General features: G+C 43.6%; 1 protein-coding gene across 3 annotated transcripts in view; it reads left to right on the top strand.

Annotated features, from left to right (window-relative positions):
* GRIK4 (glutamate ionotropic receptor kainate type subunit 4) overlaps positions 1-21,839 on the top strand; it is a 187,719-nt gene that overhangs the window by 125,342 nt on the left and 40,538 nt on the right. For all 3 annotated transcript variants that reach the window (XM_075277614.1, XM_075277615.1, XM_075277616.1), the window contains exons 5-6: positions 3,241-3,406; positions 21,486-21,664. In XM_075277614.1, coding sequence (XP_075133715.1) covers positions 3,241-3,406; positions 21,486-21,664 — 345 coding nt within the window. The remainder of the gene's footprint in view (positions 1-3,240; positions 3,407-21,485; positions 21,665-21,839) is intronic.

Genomic DNA, 21,839 nt, shown 5'->3' with positions numbered 1-21,839 from the left:
GAGAAAAAAAGGGGGGGGGGTGAGGAAAGTAGGGGAGAGAAGGAAGGGGAGGAATAAAGAAGGAAGGGGAAAAAGCAAGGGGGGTGGGGAGGTAGGGGGATCCCCGGGTCCAAACCATGAGCCAAGGAGACACCCCTAGCCCATAATGTCCCTGTATGCACGGGACCCCTGGAAAAGAATCCAGGGGGTCCAGGCCCTAATGAAAGCCTCATGGGTATCCCGAAGCGACGCCGTGAAGTCCTCCATGGACTGGATATCCTCCACCTTACGGAGCCAATGACGAAGAGAGGGAGGATTGGGGGACTTCCAAAGAGCAGGAATGCAGGCCCTAGCTGCATTGACTATGTGTCTTATTGCCGATTTACGGTAGGCACGGAGGGAGACATCCGAGAGATGTAGCAGAAAAAAGGCCGGAGGATTAGGTATGGTAATCTGGAAAATTTGGGAGATCAAATGGTGAACTCCGGCCCAAAAACCGCTCAAAATTGGACAACTGAAGAACACATGTAGGAGCGTCCCCTCCTCCAAGCCACAACGCCAACAGAGCGGAGAAGAGGACCTGTTGGGAGATTTTGGGACACCAAACACACCATATCCTTATAATCGGGAGCAGTAGTCAGTCTATAGTCAGCCTATCTTCTTTGATAGTTTAAATCAATGGGTCCGTAGAGGTCAAGGACAGCACATGAATTTCATCCATGTGCTGACCTTTCTCGGATCCATAGATGCCCACGTTTGTAAGCTTGTAGCCTAAGACAGTTGGTTGGTAACTCTTCCTATCTGCCTAGGTTCTTATTCATGGCATGATCAAAGGTGATGATTGGAGAGCCATAACCTGAACATGTTGGGCCCCATGCAAACACTGTAAATGGGCCCCACCTACCATGCACCATCCGTAATGGTGGCACTTTATTACGCAGCAGAGGGACGACGCAGACACTAAGGCTCAAGCTTGACTGATATTACTGGACCCCTGTACCTACACCCCTTTATCTCAGAAGTAGCTATATGTGACATCTGGAGAGAGAATGGCTATCGATTTATGGAACTAACATCTTCTCTTATAAACTTTATGACAAAATCGTGTTCCCGAACATATGCGGAATAAAAGATGAAGAGAAAGATTTGTGCGGTTTCCTATTTATAGATTAATAATCACACGGAGATGACAGCTGCCAAGAAAAGGTTCTCTCAGCCCTTGTCAGATCAGACCATCAGAAGATCCCGCTCAGACACATTGTACCCCTCTCACATTTACTTAAGAAGACAGAGAGAAATGAACAATGTAGGAATTACTTCCGTAGAACTCTAGTCACATTATAAGAAGACATTTCTGCTGTCATGTAAGAAGTGGAGGAGCGTGCTGGGTATCATGAATGCCTGATCACGTTTCTCAAGGAAGGCAAGACTAGAGCGAAAGGAGAGGGAGGCCAGTGTCACGTAAGAGTAAGATTGGTGCATGTCACGAGCGCCATGTTAGTAATCATGGGGATCATATATGGCCATGTAGGGGATCTGGGGTTCTCTGTCATTAAAAACACAGACCTCCAACCTCTATAAAGATATGCTAGAAATATTATACAAAAATGGCGGAAGAACGCAAGCTTTCTGATGTAGAGAGCCCTAAAATTGTGACTGTGTATATGGTAGATCATTTCTACATAGACGGAAGGAATCCTATCGGTATGGATAAAGGCAAGGACATTACTAGCACTCATTGAGCCCCCATAGCCAAATTTTGAATGGACCCCACTCTATTGGGGGCAAGGATTAGAGGGAATGGACAGTAAGAGAGTTGGGAGAATGGTTAAGAGAAGACACAATGTGGGTATTCATGGACAGGCTGGGAAGGGGAGTACGGGTCCATTCACACGGAGTAACGTGCCGCGTGACGTGCCGCAAAATAACGCCGCGTATACGATCCAGGCTCCCATTGAAATCAATGGAAGCTTTTATGGCGCGCAAAGTCTCACACGCCGACATTACGCGGCATGTTACTCCGTGTGAATGGACCCTGAGGGTGCAAGGATTGATCCCAAAAATAATTCTGATTCAAGACCCCAAAATAAATAAACAGTGCCCGAAATAAATTTAAACCCCCACTAGACCTTTAAGCCAGACCTCAAAGATATTTCAGATCCCAAATTTAATTAAAACTCCAGACCCCCCTATTTTTTACAGTTCACTTTCCCTATTATATGGCTGTCCTTTCCACAGACCTCAGACAACTACCCCTTTACACATATCTCAGGCCAGTTACCCCTTTATCAAACCCCAGACAATGACCCCTTCATACAAACCGGGGCCAGACTACACCCAGTCCAGACATAATGATATTCACTCCTCCCCGCTTCTTCACTCCCGTCCTGGCTCCTCTACATAATGTAAGACGTTCGAGGGGGCCCCAAAGACTTGAGCTACATTATTACTCTATAGAAAGGACCTGACACTGAATGCTGTAGGTATTTGTATGTGCTATTGTGCACAACGTCAATGCTCAATGTCAGGGCTTTGTGAGCAAGGTCATAGCAATGTCTGCCTTAGAGAAAAGAATGGATCCTGCAATATAACAAGTTAGTTCCTTCGTCCAATATAGTTACCACTGGGGTCGTCCTCACAAAGTGCGCAGGATACGTCGGCCTGGCCCTAGTCTCATTGTTAATATGCTTGTTGGCTACCTTAGTTATGCGCAATGTAGCCGTACCCTAAAGGTTTCCATAACCACATAGATAGCAATTACACAAACAATATTACAATCCTTAGGGTAAGAACATGGCGGATTTTCACATTGCATATCCAATGCAGATTGTACTAGGAGGCAGAAATCCTCACATCTATGTGAAGGTCAGTCTTATTCCATGGGGCTAATATTTCAGCTTTTTCACATAGAATCCAGGACTAGGTAGCAACTGGCGTTCCGATTCTCGTGTATTTTTTTTTATTATTTCTGAGCATAAAATTCTCCATTGTACGTGAACTTTTCCTTGCACGAGAAGCAGATTCTCATTAGATTTGTAGGAAATGCAAATCTAGGAAATATCCCTGGATATGGATCGGTTTCCGAGGTTAGCTTAGTCTTTTAGAAGTATCTATGTGAGAACTCTATAACCCCCCAATTTTCTAATGCACATAAAGTTTTGCTTCCTTTTCTTTGGCGTCTCGGCGTCTCACATCTTTTCACCGGCTTTCTTCTTTCCCCCCGTTTCTTGAGCTAACTCTTTCTTCTTATTTTTCCACCAGGTACCTCACATTAAAGTCTCACCTGAGGAATTTTTAAGGTTTCAGTTTCAGAGATTCACCACTTTGAACCTTCATCCCAGCAACACAGACATCAGCGCGGCGATTGCGGCTCTGCTTAATTTCTTCAACAGTACCACCGCCTGTCTTATCTGTGCCAAAGCGGAGTGTAAGTACTTGGCGCTACAATCACTTAACCAGCTGTCTCAATTTAGTTGTCCCCACGTAACCTTTAAAACCAGATTGAGTTACTGAAAGCCTTGTAAAATTGTATTCAGTGGCGTCTGAAAATAACCTACAGGCTGACTGCCGCATTACGGATTCGATATTTTACTAAGAGATCGCCAGGGGTATTGTTACCACCGCTTCGGATGTATCGAGGGATCGTAACTCATCTGATTATTATGGGAATTTTACAGACGCGTCTTCAATTTACCAATATTATGTCACCGTTGTAATTATTACTACATAGTATGTGTACTAGATCAGTAATCTCGCCGGTCATTAATCAGAATTGGCCGCTCCTTGTTAGTGGCTACAGTCTGCTTCATGCTACGAAATAGTATTCACTGTATATTAGACTTATTGTAAACTTATATATTATGTATAACAGGTTCAGATTTAGTTGACTTGGTGCTCTCATCTTTCGTCGAAGCCTCTGTTGCAGAAACCATGGTGCATCAAGTTATGACATTACATCCCTCAAGATGAAAACATAACAGAATCCCGATGGGTCACATTATCAGTGTTGGACTGGAGTTCCATGGGCCTACCAGAAAAACTAATTCTGGGACCCACCCTTCAGCAACCTCTAGGAAACAGACCATAGTAGCCTTCAAATCTGAGTAATTTCTGCTGGGCCAGCCTGGGTTGACTGAAGGATCCTCTCGTTCTCTGTTTGGCCAGTCTGACACTTCCCATTATAAGGGGATATTGTCACTCCTTAGGGAGAGACCACCATATAGGTGTGTGGAGACTTATTAAGCCTTTAGCACTCCACTTCGCAAAGGACCATGGGAAGAATATGCAAATCTGTCTTCCATGATGTAATTAGGAAGTCAGTTGCTGCCTCAGTATTGCAAACCAATAGAGGGCGCTCACTGGAATGTGCAAGCCTGTCTTGCCTGATGTAGTTAGGAAGACAGAATTCCAGTGAAATAACCCAATAAAGGCTGCTCCCTTTTGCATAGCGCCCTCTATTGGTTTGCAATACTGAGGCAGCAACTGACTTCCTAATTACATCATGGAAGACAGATTTGCATATTCTTCCCATGGTACTTCCCATTATAGTCAGTAAGGTTTGTTGAACCATCTAGTGCTCCCCCGAGGGGGTGTCCCATGGACATAGAGAAGGTTCTATCCTGCTCTATGTCATTGGAAAGAGAACGCATTGGAAGCTCCATTGAGGTGAGTGCCTCTTGCATTTCCCACATTGGACAACACTCAGTCGTGTGCATGGGACCTTGCTGCCAGTAATGCGTAACTTGAAGCTCTTGGGCCCCAATGTAAACAATGTAAAGGCTCCCCCACTTGCTATATGCTGCCTAAAATACTGGCATCTTTGTAAGTTGTTGAGAGGCTTTTAGGCTCCCTCTTGGTCCCAAATGCTACCTCTGTACCTCTATATCTATGCCCCTTGTTCCACCATCATAACTTGTCATCCATCCACAGAACATGGTATATCTATCCGATCAATGGGGTTTGATATGTGCAACCATGCGCTCTAGGCTCTCACATCTTCATTGGAGGCTTTGTCACAGATTCCAACATATATGCATGCTAGGCTTTCCTTCCCATCAAAATGATGGACCCAACATTGACCCCCATTATAAGTTAATGAAGTCCATTGTGCGCCGCTGGTGTCCATTGTGTGACATGTATAGTACACAACTATTTTGGTGGCTTCTACTGCTATGATGGAACAGAAAACTGGAAATGATGTCTAACATTGCTGCTCTAAATTATGTTGCCCATGTGTTGATATAATTTTTTATACACAGGGTTAAAAGTATTTCTCTCCATTACTAATGTGCGTAACATAGCAGGACCTTCTATTCCGTTCTTATTGAGTAAGTGAAGGAGATTCTTCAGAAAATCCATGATAATGGCAGCATAAGGTAGAGCATATTTCTCTGGATCAGCGGCTTCGGTATATGGAGGAAGGCATGTACTTGCTGTTGTGGATGCACTGACTATGGCTTCGTAGGTGTTCTGCATCTGGAACTAAATGTTATATTGACTGAAAGAACAATTAGTTCCTGCTGATTAACACAAGAAAAGTCAATGCCGGGAATTGTCTTATTGAAAAGTCTACTTCAGCTTGTGGATATGTGAAGGAGCGATGAGCTCAGCAGGTAGCACACAATACGCCACCAACAATAATAACCACACGCTGAATAATGAAGTCCGGATACCTGTCCAAATGAAATATATGGTGTTGAGAGCATGAATCCACTTAAGCACAACTCTATAGGTAGTATCTTGTTTTATCCATCTTTTATAATTTAATAAAATCTAGAGTGGTGACTCACCCCATGGCTCCATATTACGTAGGCTGATTCTGGAAGTGCCCATGTATCCATACATTAGTCCAACGATAAAAAAAAACCTCCATGTGATGCTGTTTTCACCCAACCAATCCGTGTATAGTGTATAGACGACACTAGGGTTGAGCCGATCTTGAGATTTCAGGATTGATTTTAAAATCTGATTATTTCCCAGCTGATCCCGATCCCGATCGTGAAATTTTCTCGATCACTGATCGGGATTCGATCTTCCTCAATCAAGATCGTTCAACCCTAGTCAATGCTTCTCTATGGGAAGAGTCACTTTTAGGGTTGAGTCGATCTTGAGATTTCAAAATCCGATTTCCGATCATTTTCCAGCCGATCCCGATCGTGAAATTTGCTCAATTGCCGATCGCATCCGATCTTTTCCGATCCCGATTGCTCGACCCTAGACCACACCCATTCACCTCAATGGTGAAATAGTCCGATAGCCCAATCCACCAAACAATAGAGCACAAACTATGTATTCACGGATCTCATGCTCCAAATAACCAACGTACTCAGTCGTCCGTATGGGTTCTGGAGCATACAGAGGTATAGACCGGCCCTATCACCTACTACAAATGCTGTAAATAGGGATATAGACTACCAAACCTCTCCTCTGTACGCACAGCGTCTAGTACTGGGATTGAATAGATATTGTGCCCTATAGAAATGACAAGACGGGACTCAGGATACATCATTTTCTTGAAAGTATTTGAAACTAACATTAGAACTTAAGTGACAATTTACTAAGACTAAATTCACACCTTCATCGGTGGCTCAGTTTGGAACGTTCATTACAGATTTCTTCACATTTGATGTAAAAACTCGTCTGTGAATGGACTTTTAAAATAGCATTTCAGAACATTTGGTGGATTTTTTAATCTGGAGCAAACTCATTATGTTACGGCACTTTTCAGATTTTTCACCCTACAGTTACATTCAGTGGTGCCGCCAAATCAGCCAAAAATTCACAATAAAATTCAATACGATAGCACTTTCAGGCCGGGGCTCCACGTGGCGAAAATGCAATGTTTTACATTACCTGTAAAATCTGCAATGGAAATGATGCTGGAATTCTACTTCAGCTAGTCACAAGTCAAGTAGTTCATGAAGTACACCGCGGACACCGCGCGGAAAACACATGGACCCCATTATAGTCTATGGGTTCCTTGTGCTTTCATTGCTCACCGCTTGTCAATGCGTTCAGTAGTCTGATTGGGGGTTCCGCAAGCGAACTCCCCGAACAGAATACTTGAACGCAGATGTGAACCGGGCCTTATAAAGATAGGTGTTGAAAACTGTTTCTGGACCTTGCAACAATAAACATATAATAAACATAGACTAGTACTGGGGGGACGTTCTTCACAGCTTAGGGTCATCGCTGGGTGGTAAGGAACGCCCCCTCTAATAGTACAGGGATATGGACGAGTACAGTCAGGGGTGGCAGGAACGCCCTTCAGTGCACAGTCGGCTTTCTAGCAGTATTTAAAACCGCGTGTGCCTGAGGACATAAAAAGTCCTATTTAAACAAGTGTTGGGTCCCCTTCATGGTTCACCATGATCAGTACTGTACATTTACTAGTGGATGTTCTTGGTATTGCAACCCAGTCTCTTTCACATGAATGTGACTAAATTGCAGAGAGTTGCAGTACAAGATACAGCCACTACTAAATGTACGGCAATGATTCTGGTGCTAGTCAGAGCACCTTGGCCCCTTCAACTAGCTGATCATTGGGGATGTCAAGTATTTATGGCATCAATGTCCAGAAAACCTCTTTAAATACATATGGACAGGGGAATAACGGGATAAATGTCAGATTGCTGTGGCACTGAACCCTTTGACCTTATGTAATAAAGAGAACGGAGGTCCAAAAGTTTCCCTGCATCCTTCCTGTGAATGAAGCAGCAGTGCGCTTATGTAACCAGCCCTCCAATCACTTCTATGAGCCCCAAGAGCCCTGTAGAAGTGAATGGAGTGCTGGTCACTTGAGCATACTGGTGCTTCATTCACTGGGCGTATGCAATGTAATGCCAAAATCTCCTTTAGGCCAGGGCCCCACCTAAATGCCGCAATTTTACTGTACCTGCAACGTGGATGGAACTCTGGCTAATGCCATCAACACATTGCAGAAAAATAATCCGCAGCGGACAAAAATCATCACGTTTTTGGAAATCACAGCATGTCCATTATACCTACGGAAACACTGGCATTTTCCATATAGGTACAATCGAAGCAGAAAGTTTGCAGAAGAAAACACTGCAGACTTTATGTGAAAGATGCTGCAGGAAAACATGCAAGGTGTTTTTTTCCTGTAGCTCTTTTTTGCTGCAGCCCGCTATGTGGGGCCTTAGCTTTAAAGGGGTTGTCCATGCAAAAATGGACAACCCTTTTATTGGTGGGGGCAGTGACAACAAAACATGACTGTTGTGAGACCAATCAGTGACTTCAGTACAATTCTGGAAGAGACCCGCCAGAGAAGATGAACTGGGAGGCACGGGAGGCCTTAGCCTTAAAGGGATTGTCATGTTATGGACACTTATCCTCTAACCACAGAACTGGGGATATTTGTCCGATCACTCGGGGCTCGATCTCCAAGTCGCCCAGTGACCAGGAGGATGAGAGACCAAAAGTCCCCCTAAAGCCTCCTTTTGAATAGAGCGCCAGTGCATTTGTGCACAAATCACTTCTATGGGGTTGTCAGGACTGAAATCTCCAGCAGGGCCGGCAGTTCTATAGAAGTGAATGGAGCACTGGTCATGCAAGTGCACTGGTGGTTCATTCACAGGGAAGATGCATAGGGAATTTCAGGCCCCCATACTCCTGATCGCAGGGGACCTCATCACTAGGATCTGTAGCAATTAGGGTTGAGCCGATGTTGAGATTTCAGGATCGTTTTTAAAATCCGATTTCTGTTCGAACCCGATCCCTATCCCAATTCCGATCCCAATGCAAGTCGATGGGATTTTTTTAATAATCGAAGATAGGATTTTAAAAACAATCCTATTCACTACACAGCATGGAGTCTAAAAATTGAACACTTTAATTGTTAGACTCCATGCTGAATAGTGATTAAAAATTCCCCGGCTACTTAAGTACCCCTTGCTGTCCACTTACCTGCACAGAAGTGCTGCCGCTGGTCCGGTCCCCGCTCTTCTCGCCTCGTTGCCCCCGCCTCCCAGGTTAGTGTTACAGACCTAGAAAGAAGGTGTGGCTTGTGGCTTAGGAGAGTGTGGGCGGGTACAGGGCGGGGAGACGTGAGTGCATCATTCACGTCTCCCCTCCCAGTACCCGCCCACACTCTCCTAAGCCACAAGCCCTGCCTTCTTCCTAGGTCTGTAACACTAACCTGGGAGGCGGGGGCAGCGAGGTGAGAAAAGGAGCGACAACAGCGGGGACCGGACAAGCGGCAGCGCTTCTGTGTGGGTGTTAGCTACTAGAGATGTTAGCTAGTCTCCCATTAGAATGAATGGACACAGCCAGCACGCAGGGGGTTAAGCAGCCGGACGCCGGCACAGGCTGTGTGCCGGCTGCATCCATTCATTCCTATGGGACCTAGCTAACATTGTTAGCTTTTCCCACAATGCTTTGCTACTGGCCAAATAACCTCTGACGTCGATCCTGACTAAAAAGATCGGGATTGGAATTCTGATCGCGATCGTGAAATTTACTCGATCGCCGATTGGAATCCCATCTTTTCTGATCCCGATCGCTCAACCCCAGTAGTAATCTGAAATTTATCCCCTGTCCTGTGTAATGATAAAACTTTTTTAGGCTGAGGCCCCATGTTGCGTTTTTAATTGCAGATTTTGTTGTGGTTTTTTGAGCCAAAGTCGGGAATGTCTACAAACGGAATGGAGAATACATAGGAACCTCTTATACTTCTCCCTTCTGCTCAATTCACTCCTGGCTTTGACTCAAAAAACCGCAGCAAAATCTGCAACAAAAAAGACGCATTTTCGCAATGTGGACATCCAGTTGAGTGGCTTTTGTAGTTTTATATGACCTTTGCACACTACGTACCCCCCCATATACTCCAGGCACAGAGATGGGATCAATAGTCTCCGCTAACATTCCAACTTTTTGCTAGATTAATAATTGATGATGTCGACTCCATCTCCTGCCAATACATCACATCCTATTTTTCATTTGGACAGGACACCTTGAGGACTTCTACAATTTAAAGAAAATTAATGGATTTCAGATGTGACTCGGTTACATTTACTTCATGGTAGGTCCATGCATATTTTCACTGTTCTAGTCACTGGCAGGCATGGCATCTGTGCACACCATCTGTAAGGACGCTTTTATCGACATTGATTTTGATGCCCATGGCAACGAATCACAACACAGTTTTTATTTTTTCCACAGCAGTTTTATAAATAAAAAGCAGGCTCTGATTGGTTGATATGGGCAACAAGGTGAAACCGTTCTGAGTTGATATCTTCAACCATCATCGTACTTACCAGCTTTTATTCATATTTGCCAACTCTCCTAAAATGTCACCCCCAAAAAAGGCATGAATCCCAGAATAGCGGGCACATTTCTCAGGCCTGGTGGAATGCTCCGTTATCCATTGGGCTATCTGTCCCCTCATGTGTGATATGGGTATGTTACTCTACCGCGTGGATAATGAAAAAGGGCTGTGGTGGATGTGGTCTCCCCCAAAAAATTTGTGGCATGCAATGGTTTGCCAGAACATCAATTCTGGGGAATCCTAAAGTATACTCTTGGTTGGTAAAAATTGTAGGACTTGAATCCCATCTCCTGGACTATCTACGCACCCAAGAAAGCCCACTTTTGGACCCCCTTTTGGGTCAAGATAAGCCAATGAGGTCTGTCCATATCCAAGTGTTTTAGCATTCTGACTCTGAGTGGTTTTGGTCCCCTGGTGGACCCCAATGACGAAGATCCTGGCATAGATGTAAACCTAACGTCGGGCTTCAGATTACTGACCTAATAATTCTGCCGTATAAGGTCTAACTTGTGGTCTTCCTTAATGGGAATACTCCACATTGATACAAATATGGAGATTATCTATTATAATCTATAGAAACGTGTAATAATAAGGAATACAGGCTTGGGGCGGGTTCACATCTGCGCCCGGTCTCCGGTTTATCCAATCTGGACGGTTTCCATCTTCTGCCCCACGAAACTGGACAGGGGACGGAAACCCGGCGGTCAGTTTTCAAACCCATTCACTTGAATGGGTTTGTAAAGGTGTCTGCCTGTGTGCGTCTTCTGCCTGTCCACGTGGAAACCGTTTTTTTTGGCCAGACACAAAGTCGGACATGCAGGAACGGGTTTGACAACTGACCGCCGGGTTTCCGTTCCCTGTCCAGTTTCAGGGGCAGAAGACAGAAACCAGCCGGACTGGCTAAACCGGAGAACGGGCCCACATGTGAACCCGCCATTATGAAGTTCTAAGCCACTCATAGTATACTGAATACCCTAGTAACACTGTTTGTTTCCTCTGACAACCAATCAGAGCTCAGCTTTAATTTCTTAAAATGTTCTGACAAAATGAAAGCTTGTCTCTGATTGGTTGATCTCAATAACAAAGACGGTCTTACTATTAGACGGTTGTGACAAATGAGTCCTTGTTTTTATGGCACAAACACACAAAGAAAAATTGTCAGCTTGTGAAAAGCTATAAAAAGAAACATCTATATTACAGCCACGTACTTGTAGACTAAATGTAATATATGGTTTATCTGCAAGTGATTCATTGCCATTACTTACCATGCTGAGCTAATAATACATCAGCGTACCTTATACGAAAAAACATCTCCTGAAAAAAGAAAAGAAATTATATACTTTTGGTTTTCCCACTTTGAATATTGATATTTTCTGGAATAAAACCTGTACGGTAATATTCAGTTTAAGCCACTCTACATATATATAACCAAGCATTACCCCTATATGGAGCATTTCGGGGACTAGTTCTACTGTTCCCGTCATCAGGAGTAATGCAATAGAAAATATAAAGAGATAGAGACTTTTTTTTACCAACTCTCCCAAGTGTTGGATTGTGTTCTTAGTGACTCTGAACAACTAGAAGGCTCGGTTCACACCTTGGATTCCATTTGGGGATTCCATCCCCGAATCCGCTTGAAAAATGTGGAGAGAAAAATCCAGCAAGAAGGACTTTTTTCATCGAATTTTTCGGGCGGAAACTCGGTGGACCTCATTATACTCTATAGCAGGGGTAGGGAACCTTCGGCTCTCCAGCTGCTGTGAAACTACAACTCCCATCATGCTCCATTCACTTCCATGGGAGTTCCAAGAACAGCAGAGCCAGTATGCATGCTGGGAGTTGTAGTTTTGCAACAGCTGGAGAGCCGTACGTTTCCTACCCCTGCTCTATAGGGGCTGCGGGTTTCCATAGGTAACCATAGGGTTTTCGTTTTTTGGGTCTCCAAAGTGGAAACGTGAATGCAGGTGTTAGAGGAGTATCTGATCTATGGTAGGCTAGTGATTGGAAATATAAGGTACATGGTCTGACCCACAAGTTCATGTATAAGCCTTATTAACTTTATACATGGTGTCAGGCAACCTTAAAGGGGTTGTTCAACACCTTTTTTATGGAACACCTATCCTCAGAATTCGAGTATGAGTGCCCTGGTCTGTCTGTCTCATAGTGACTGTGCAATGTATTTACAGCCTGGTCCCATAAAAGTGATAGTGATGAGGCTTTAATGACATTGCACGGCCACTTTGAAACAGATCTCCACGGCAAAGAGATCATGTCACTTGTACAAGTGTGACCATCCTTTCAATAGCTGATCAGCGATGGTCCCCCATGATCTCTATTTGGTGAGGATCGGTCATCAGTAAAAAAGTTGGACAACCTCTTTCATACTGTGGGGGGCCACTGTGGAGCATTATACTGTGTGGGGCCACTGTGAAGCATTATACTGTGGGGGCCACTGCCCACTGTGGAGCATTATACTGTGGGGGCCCACTGTGCAGCATTATACTGTGTGGGGCCACTGTGGAGCATCATACTGTGGGGGGCCACTGTGCAGCATCATACTGTGGGGGCTTTCCCTGGAATGTAATACTCTGTAGGGCCACTGTGGAGAATTATATTGTGTGAGGGGCAACGGGGAACATTATATATACTGTGTGGAGGTCACAGGACATAAAACTGTAAGATACATTGTCGAGGAGGGGGGCACACACTCATGGCAAATTAGAATAAAAAGCAGAATAAGAGGAATATTACAGCACAATAAGAAGCAGAATACATCCAAAAGTGGGTATTGCCTTCAGAAAGTTTGGGAACCTCTGGTATATGGAAATTCCTGCTCAGTGGGCGGAGTGACTGAATAATGGATAGCCATCCCAGGAGGGGCATGCATATAGAGCTAGCAGTAAGACCACCCACTGGACAAAGTATATACATTATGTTCTGCCTTGTACATGACCCTCGAGGGTGTGGTGCATTATACACACATTTAATAAGGGAAGTCCAAAAAGTTCCTAAAGTCATTTCCCTGGATCAGGTCCTGTACTTGGCTATTTTGGCTCTTCTATTGCAATGAACAGAGCAGGGGCCGCATCTATAAACTTTATCAACTCAATAAATGGTTAAATAAACATATAACTACTAAATACAGGGAAACAATCGCTGAGATAATTTCGACAAATTTGCAGGTAAGGGATTGACGGAAAGCAGCAATTTGATCTACAAGACATGGTTGTTGGGTAGTGATAAATAATAGGAAGGAAGTAAAGTCAGGGTTTATTCTTCGCTAAGTATATAGTGTGTCCATCATACGCTCATTTACTCCTCTGCAGCAGTTACCCGTGTTGGGGGAGGGAGTATTTATCTAATTCAGCGCTTAGACAGTAATTGACAGGCTTTAAGAGCGCTGTGTGGGCTGGCAGCCTCACGCACGGGGAACATGGAGAGAAGTGTCACAGAAGGTTAAAAGAGCTTGGCAGAATTCGCTCCCAGCTTCTTCTTGATCAGGGTGCTGCTCCAAACATATGGGGGTGGGTGATGCTCAGAGTATCCTCAAAGTGGGACCACAGGCGAGGAACACTCCGCAGGGAAATTCTGCAGCATGTGCTTCAATTGGGTGCAGGAGGGAGGAGAGGACTGGAATCGTGGTCGTCTGATACACTGTCTACCAAACTATTTGGACACCTGTGGTAGACCCCAGCAGATACTTCCTTATGGATGGTATTGAGCGACACAATACTCCCGGGTGCCTGGTGTAACTCCTGGTGTATGTGAGCCATCGGTTGGGTGCGGTTTCTCTGGCCAGGTCTCTATCTCCCAGTTTCGGGGGTCTGCCGACTCGGGGCACATTCTGACAATCACCGTTCACCTTCCACTTCGTAATCACATAGGCCACTGTTGATTTTGGGTAATTCAGTTCGCTTGCTATGTCCCTTAATGATCGACCATTTCTGTGGTACCCCACAATTACCCCTTTCTCGAAATCGGACAACTACGCACTTCATGGCATCTTGCATGCGACTAATGCCAATGTACTAATGCCAATGCTGTTTCCTATTTAATGGCGGAAGGCGCGACGTACATCATGACTGCAGATATCTTCATTAGTAGACAGTGTATAGTTAGGTTTATGGTGGTCTTGACTCTTGACCAAAATGTCTTGCACTCCTCAGGGATACTACTGATAAGAGGGGGCCGCAGTGTGGAGGTGATAATGTGATAATGTCTCCGGCCTAATGGCGGTTGGCGTGCCCTTGTTGGGGAGGTGCAGGATTACAGGACTCAGTAGACAGTGTGTAAGGTGGTAAGCAACAGTTCTTTATTGTCTTTCAGCAACTTCCAGAAGAGTAAGCAGTCATCCACAAAATGGAGGTATAGCTTCTAGAAACCGCTAGTCTGGAGCAAAGGCGTGACCGACAGTTCAGCAAGTACTAGATCTTGGGCTGGATCTGTTTCTCCAATTCTACAAATTACAAGGAAGGGGAGGCCGTGTCACAATAGGGGCATCATTACTATGTGGGGGGCACCAACAGGGGATGGGAATGATGGGAAGCTTGTATATAGACATGTTGTGAACAAGACCTCATGGTAGTCTGGGCCTAGATGGAGAAGGAAAGCGAAATATATATGCTTCAAAAATGTATAAATGGGACACGGCTGAAGGCAACTGACTGTTATGAGGAGAAGTTGACCAGGGGACCCAAAGTGAGCTTTTGCTCCGAGGCTCATGAATCTTTAGCAACACCCCTGTCTAACGTTGAAGGGAGGATCCATCTGTCCTTCATTAGCCACCATGGTACAGTCCAAATTAACTAGATAAATCATTAGCGTAAATCCATGGCTGACCAACAATTAACCCTTCGCTGCCAGAAAAAAAGATTCCCCAAATCAGGTGGATTTAGCTGCCTTTCCCCTACAGGTTTCTCTGTGGGCTCCCGGCAGCCATGGGTCATACCATCAGCAATAATGGACATTCTGTAGACTTAAAACCAGCAATGCAGGTCGATTTGCTCTGTGGATTTTAGTCATGGCATGTGAATAAGGCTAGGTTCACACTTGCACTGTAATTCTTTCGTATTCACTGTGGGACCTAAATGACGGAGAGCCTACCCGTTACAACAGCAGTTACGCCAGTCTTAATAAATGGCCCCACTGGTGCAGGAACCAAGAGATTTATAAAGAGGCTGCAGTTTTAGTAAATCGGCTTGTTCCAATTCCCACAAACTCACATTCGCATAATGTGGGGGGGCAAGTTGTGGTTCGGGATTTGAAGTGCACATTTAGCATAAGGATGGGCCTTACGACAACTATGCACCTCTATATCATCCCTATATACCAGAAAACTGGTGCAGGGGGAATGATAAATTCACCCCAAAGTGTGCACGGCCCGACTACTGAGACGTGGCTATCTCCCTCAGTCCTATAGACTTCGTACCGCACGTTTTTTCCTATTGCAGTTGTTATGGGTGGAGGTCCCAGCAGTGAAGCCCCCAGCAGTCATCTTTATACTCTATCCTGTGAATAAGTAATAAATGGCGATTGTGGAAATGCCCTGTAATAGAGCTAAGTGACTGTGTGCCGGGCTGCCAGGATGGTAATGAAGCTCCATTAGTATTTATTAGAGGGTGTAATGCGGCCGCTCCCCGCGCTTCAATGGCATCGATTCTAAATTACTACAGAACCATAAGGTGAAGTCAGGAGGGTTCACGGGGGTCTGGGGTTTTATTATCGTCCTCTGGATTTCACCTTAGACATGTCTGTATTTTCTTTAATTACACATTTTCAAGGACAAGTTCTCCGAAAATCGACTCCAGGTCAAAACAGCACGGAGGTACAAGGAGTAGGCAGAAGAAAGGCTTTATAATGCAAATTACAATCTGTGAAAGTGTATCTATATCCTCCTAATATACAGTATATCTGTCTGTAGACTGCTGTATGTATCTGCCTGTATCCTCCTAATATATATCTGCCTGTAGACTATAATGTATATCTGTCTGTATCCTATATATCTGTCTGTATACTATAATATATATCCATCTGTATACTATAATGTATAGCTGTCTGTATTCCCTTAATGAATATCTGCCTGTTTACTATAATATACAGTATATCCATATGTATTCCATAATACAGTATATATCTGTCTGATACTATAATATATATCTGTCTATGTATGATACTGTGTATCTGTCTGTCTACTATAATAGATATCCATTTGTGTCCCCCATAATCTATCTGTCTGTATACTATAACGTATATCTGTCTGTCCGATACTGTATATCTGTCTGTCTACTATATTGTACGGTAAGTACTGTGCCAAAGTTTTAGGCAGGTGAAGGAAAACACTGCAAAGTAAAAATGCTTTCAGAAACAGAAGGGTTAATAGTTTATTTTTGGCAATTAACAAATTGAAGAAAAAATATCTAAATCCCATCAATATTTGGTGTGACCTTTGCCATTTGGAGGAGGAGTCCTGGTGGTGATGATACCCGGTTTCCCTGAAAATAAAACACACACCCCCTTCACCTTCTGGATCACATACAACCGGCAGTCATGCCGGCACTCCGCTAATTGTTCCCCGCTTTGTTTGCCGATTGTTGCCCACTCCAGCCGCTGCATAAAACATCCCCCGAAAATAAGAAAGGTCATATATTTCGTTAGATAATTAATTATAAGAACATGTCTTATTTTCGGGGAAACAGGGTATGGCCCCCGCAGATATAGCCCTGATCTCAACATCGTCCAGTCTGTCTGGGATGACATGGAGAGACAGAAGGATTGGGCCAAGCCTACATCTACAGAAGATCTGGGCTTAATTCTCCAAGATGGCGAGTTCCTTCAAAATCTGTCTGTAAGTATCAAGAAGAACTGATGGAAGGCAAAGGGCAAAGGTCACACCAAATATTATTGGGATTTACATTTCTCATAATTTCATTCATTTTTCATTTTGTTAATTGACAAAAATAAACTATTAACCCTTCTATTTCTGTAAGCATTCTTACTGTGCGGCATTTTCTCCACACCTGCCTAATACTTTTGCACAGTACATTTTGCATCTGTTTTACAGCTGCACTAGCTATGTGGATTTGCTATAGTAAATTTAGATCACCATAGGGCCCGCGGTGAGGCAGTGACTCACAGATAAGTGATATTGTGAGACCGGGTCCCTGGATAGTGCTCAGTACAGCCGACATATTTCATAGACTGAATACATCCTGGCTGAAACTGGCCTAAGACTGGATTCACGCGACTATAATACATAATAGGCCTGGTTCACATCTGGATGGATCGCATGTGTTTCTGTTCGGGAAGTGAAACCTAATCCGCATAAAAAAGCAGTTGCCTAGACTATAATGGGGTTCGTGTGGTTTGCGCACGAAAAATGTGAAGACAAAATTTCTGCTTGCAGGATTTTTTTCTCCGCGTTCTTCATGTGGAGAGGGGAATGAAATGGCCGGAACGCAGATGTGAACTGAGCCTTACAGTACAAATCCCATCGCCATCACATCCTATCCGTATGCACACTGACACTTTCTATGGTCCCATATACACCACCATGACTTTCAAGGGTTCATATAGGAGCCGTGAACTTGGGTCACAAAACTCAGGTTCTATTCCTCTTCATTTTGTTGTCCGTACTCATGCATTCAATTCCCGAAAAAAAAACAAAAAACGCACGAATACCTGGATCTGCGTCTCGCTACATTCATTACAGATCCCTACATGGCAACTCGTACATGGTTGTGAGCAAAATCTTCTGAACGAGGCTTAAAATAAGTATCCCGGTAATTAATTTGTGCCTGTAGGCAAAACTCTTTGGTTGTCGCAAGATTTATCATCCTGTGTGATGAAACGCGTCATACGCTGCGATCGATGCTGATCATGGTGTTATATTGTTCCACAAGCAGTCTGGGTGACTGTCAATGACAGCCGTGGTTCAAAGAGTATCTGTCTTAGTGTAGGAAGGGGTTAATAATGCTCTTGCAGACGTCTTCAAGTGCTAGGTTGTACATTTTTATAAAGCATATCAGGATATATGTTTATTTCTATATGTATTATGAGATATATATATATATATATATATATATATATATATATATATATATATATATATATATATATATGTTATGTGGGGGTGCACCAGACATCATGACACTTGATTGGGCCTCTGCAGTCCCCAGGTCACATGATATCAGCCAGGAGGTCATAAAAGGATGCCGTGGGACCACTGTACACCCTGGAGGGGAGAGGCAAGGTGAGTATAAGTAGGTCCCAGACCTCCACTCATTAGTGTATAACCATGTTTTGTGGGTGACGAACCCCAAAAGATTCAGAGTCTGTTGGAAAATTCAGGTCAAATCTGTTTTGATGTCAACTGATCAAATTGGTAAAAAGCATACTGAAGACATAGAATAAAGGTGGTACATTTTATATTCACTGATTATGTTAAATGTATCTCCTGCACCTACATAGAATGCACTCAGTTTATCTTGAGTATATGCAGGGTGCACGCAGAACAGGAAGTCTATTGAGTGACACATCAGCCAATAGCTGCTGAGTACTTAGTGATGTCAGAGAAGGGGGCAGAACAGGAAGTCTATTAGGTAACACTTCAGCCAATAGCTGCTGAGCACTGAGTGATGTCAGAAAAGGGGTATCATTTTGACAACATCTCCTGTACAGCTCATCAGTGTTTGTTATTGTCTGTGCTAAGGATCTATAGTGTACAGAGCAACTCTGCGGCCTATAATTTGTGGATAATATTAATGGTCACCTCATATGTTAACCACTTCCATACCAGATCCTTTACCCCCCTTCCAGACCAGGCACATTTTCAGGTTTTAGCCATGTTCCAGTTTAACTGCAAATTGTTTTTCTATTACTTTGCCAACTTATATGTATTTGGTCTCCTTTTTCTCGGAACATAATGGGTTTTCACGTTTTATAACAAAATAAGTGATAAATTTAACCTTTTAGAAAAAAAATAGAGGGAAAAGGGTAAAAAATGTGTAAAAAAATGCTTTTTCCTACATTTATACACAATAGCCTAAAAAAAAAATGCAATAAATATATAGATTCTAAAATATATTTTCTTATTTCTGCTGTTTATATTAATACCACATTTGAGTATTTTATCCATTATTTGGGCCTACAGAAGAGCCTGCAATGAATGGTGTGCAAACCGCTGTGTTTCTGCACCCTGAGGCCAGGGCGTTGCACAGTGTTGGCGGCGTTGTACAGTGCTGGCAAAGTGGATGGGATTCATGCGAATCCCATGCCCACTTTGCGGAAAAGATTGCAGTGCGGACACGCCACGATTTGCAAATCTGTTGCGGCTTTGGAAATCGCAGCATGTCAATTATATGTAAGGAAACGCCGGCTGCTTTCCCGTAGATATAATGGGAAGAGAAAGTCCGCAGAGGAAAACTCTGTGAACTTTCTCTTCAAATCGCTGCGGGAAGAACCACAATGCGTTCACACAGCGATTCTTCCCGCAGCTCTTCAGTGCTGCGTATACGGACCGGGGGGCTTTAGCCTCAAAGTGTAATAATAATCTTTATTTATGGGTCACAAAAAATATGAATTTATGTATAAAAATAGAGAGATAGATAAAAAAAAGCATAGATAGATAGATAGGATAGATAGATAGGAGATAGATAGATAGATAGATAGATAGATAGATAGATAGATAGATAGACATAGATAGATAGATAGATAGATAGATAGATAGATAGATAGATAGATAGATAGGAGATAGATAGATAGATAGATAGATAGATAGATAGGAGATAGATAGATAGATAGATAGATAGATAGATAGATAGGAGATAGATAGACATAGATAGATAGATAGATAGATAGATAGATAGATAGATAGATAGATAGGAGATAGATAGATAGATAGATAGATAGATAGATAGATAGGAGATAGATAGATAGATAGATAGATAGATAGATAGATAGATAGGAGATATATAGATAGATAGATAGATAGGAGATAGATAGATAGATAGATAGATAGATAGATAGATAGATAGATAGGAGATAGATAGATAGGAGATAGATAGATAGATAGATAGATAGATAGATAGATAGATAGATAGGAGATAGATAGATAGGAGATAGATAGATAGATAGATAGATAGATGATAGATAGATAGATAGATAGATAGATAGATAGATAGATAGATAGATAGATAGAATAGAGTTGGGGGGGCACTGAAGGGTGGGGGGAGTGTGTGTATATGTAGTGATTTTTATTTACCAATCGCCCTCTCTGTCAGGATCTGAGGAGAGGGAGATTGGTAGCCACTTTATATACTTTTATTACTTTATGTGAGCAGTGTGGCAGGCTATCACAGTGCTCACATGCCCCAGAGACCACTATGTCCTATCAGGGTGGTCTCTGGGCAAAACTCTGTGATCATAGCTGTCTTCTGACTGCTGACCACGGAGCATTGCTGGGGGTGGAGGCAGAAGTGCTGATCTCCCTCTCTGATAAGCTAAAGGAGAGGGAGATCAGCGTTCAGCCAATGAAGTTTGTCTCTGTGACAAACTTCCTTGTGATCGGTGTGACTGGCTGTCACAGCGATCACACACCCACACAGGCTGGTCTCCGGATAAGCTCTGAAGTCTCCGCTGTTCAGTGGAGACTTCGGAGCTGTGTGCAAGGGGGGTGGAGGGCAGGAGGGGGAGGTGCAGTGGAGCAGAGGAGTATATTCTGCTCATGCACCATACGATCTGATCGCTGTGACAGGCTGCGATCATATGCCTAGAAACCACAGAAGCTGGTCTCTGGGCAAAGCTATGAGGTTTCCACTGTCAATAGACAGCAGGACCTCATAGCAAAGTACAGGAGGGGGGTGGAGGCACAGCGGAGCAATCTGTCGTTGTGATCTCTGTGACGGTGTGTCACAAGGATCACGTACCTGGAGACCACACAGAGTGGTCCCTGGGTGAAGCTCTGAGGTCTCCACTGTCTATTGACAGCGGAACCTCAGAGCTCAGTACGATGGGGGAGGCGCAGTAGAGCAAGTTCTGCTGGACGTACAGGTACGTCCTGGCAGAACTAGGCAACCACCTTCCGGACGTATATAGTCTATGGGCGGTCCGGAAGTGGTTAAACAACCTTGACTACATCTCTCTTAATTTAAATTCCAATTTCTGTATCTGTTGAGTTTGCATAATGTTACTTGTTCTCGATTAATAAGAAAATAATCTATTTCAGGTCTCCTGAACCTTGAGAAACTCCTCCGCCAATTTCTGATTTCCAAGGACTGTCTTTCAGTCAGGATGCTGGATGACACCTGGGACCCGACACCTCTTCTAAAGGAAATTCGTGATGACAAGACTAGCACTATTATTATCCATGCTAATGCATCAATGTCCCACACCATTCTGATGAAGGTACTTAATGGCCTATTCATCTTTTCATCCATTAAAGGGGTATTCCTGGCTCATAAAGTCATTGGATATCCATAATGTTATGATTAATGGTGGTCTCACCTTTAGGAACTCTACCAGTCATGAGATGCAATGGACAAGACGCTGGTTCAAAGCTGTAACCCCTTCACTATATTTC

Source organism: Leptodactylus fuscus, chromosome 6 (genome assembly GCF_031893055.1).
Source record: "Leptodactylus fuscus isolate aLepFus1 chromosome 6, aLepFus1.hap2, whole genome shotgun sequence".
Classification (NCBI taxonomy): domain Eukaryota; kingdom Metazoa; phylum Chordata; class Amphibia; order Anura; family Leptodactylidae; genus Leptodactylus; species Leptodactylus fuscus.
Note: the sequence above shows the minus strand (reverse complement) of the source record. Positions and strands in the feature narration are given on the sequence as shown.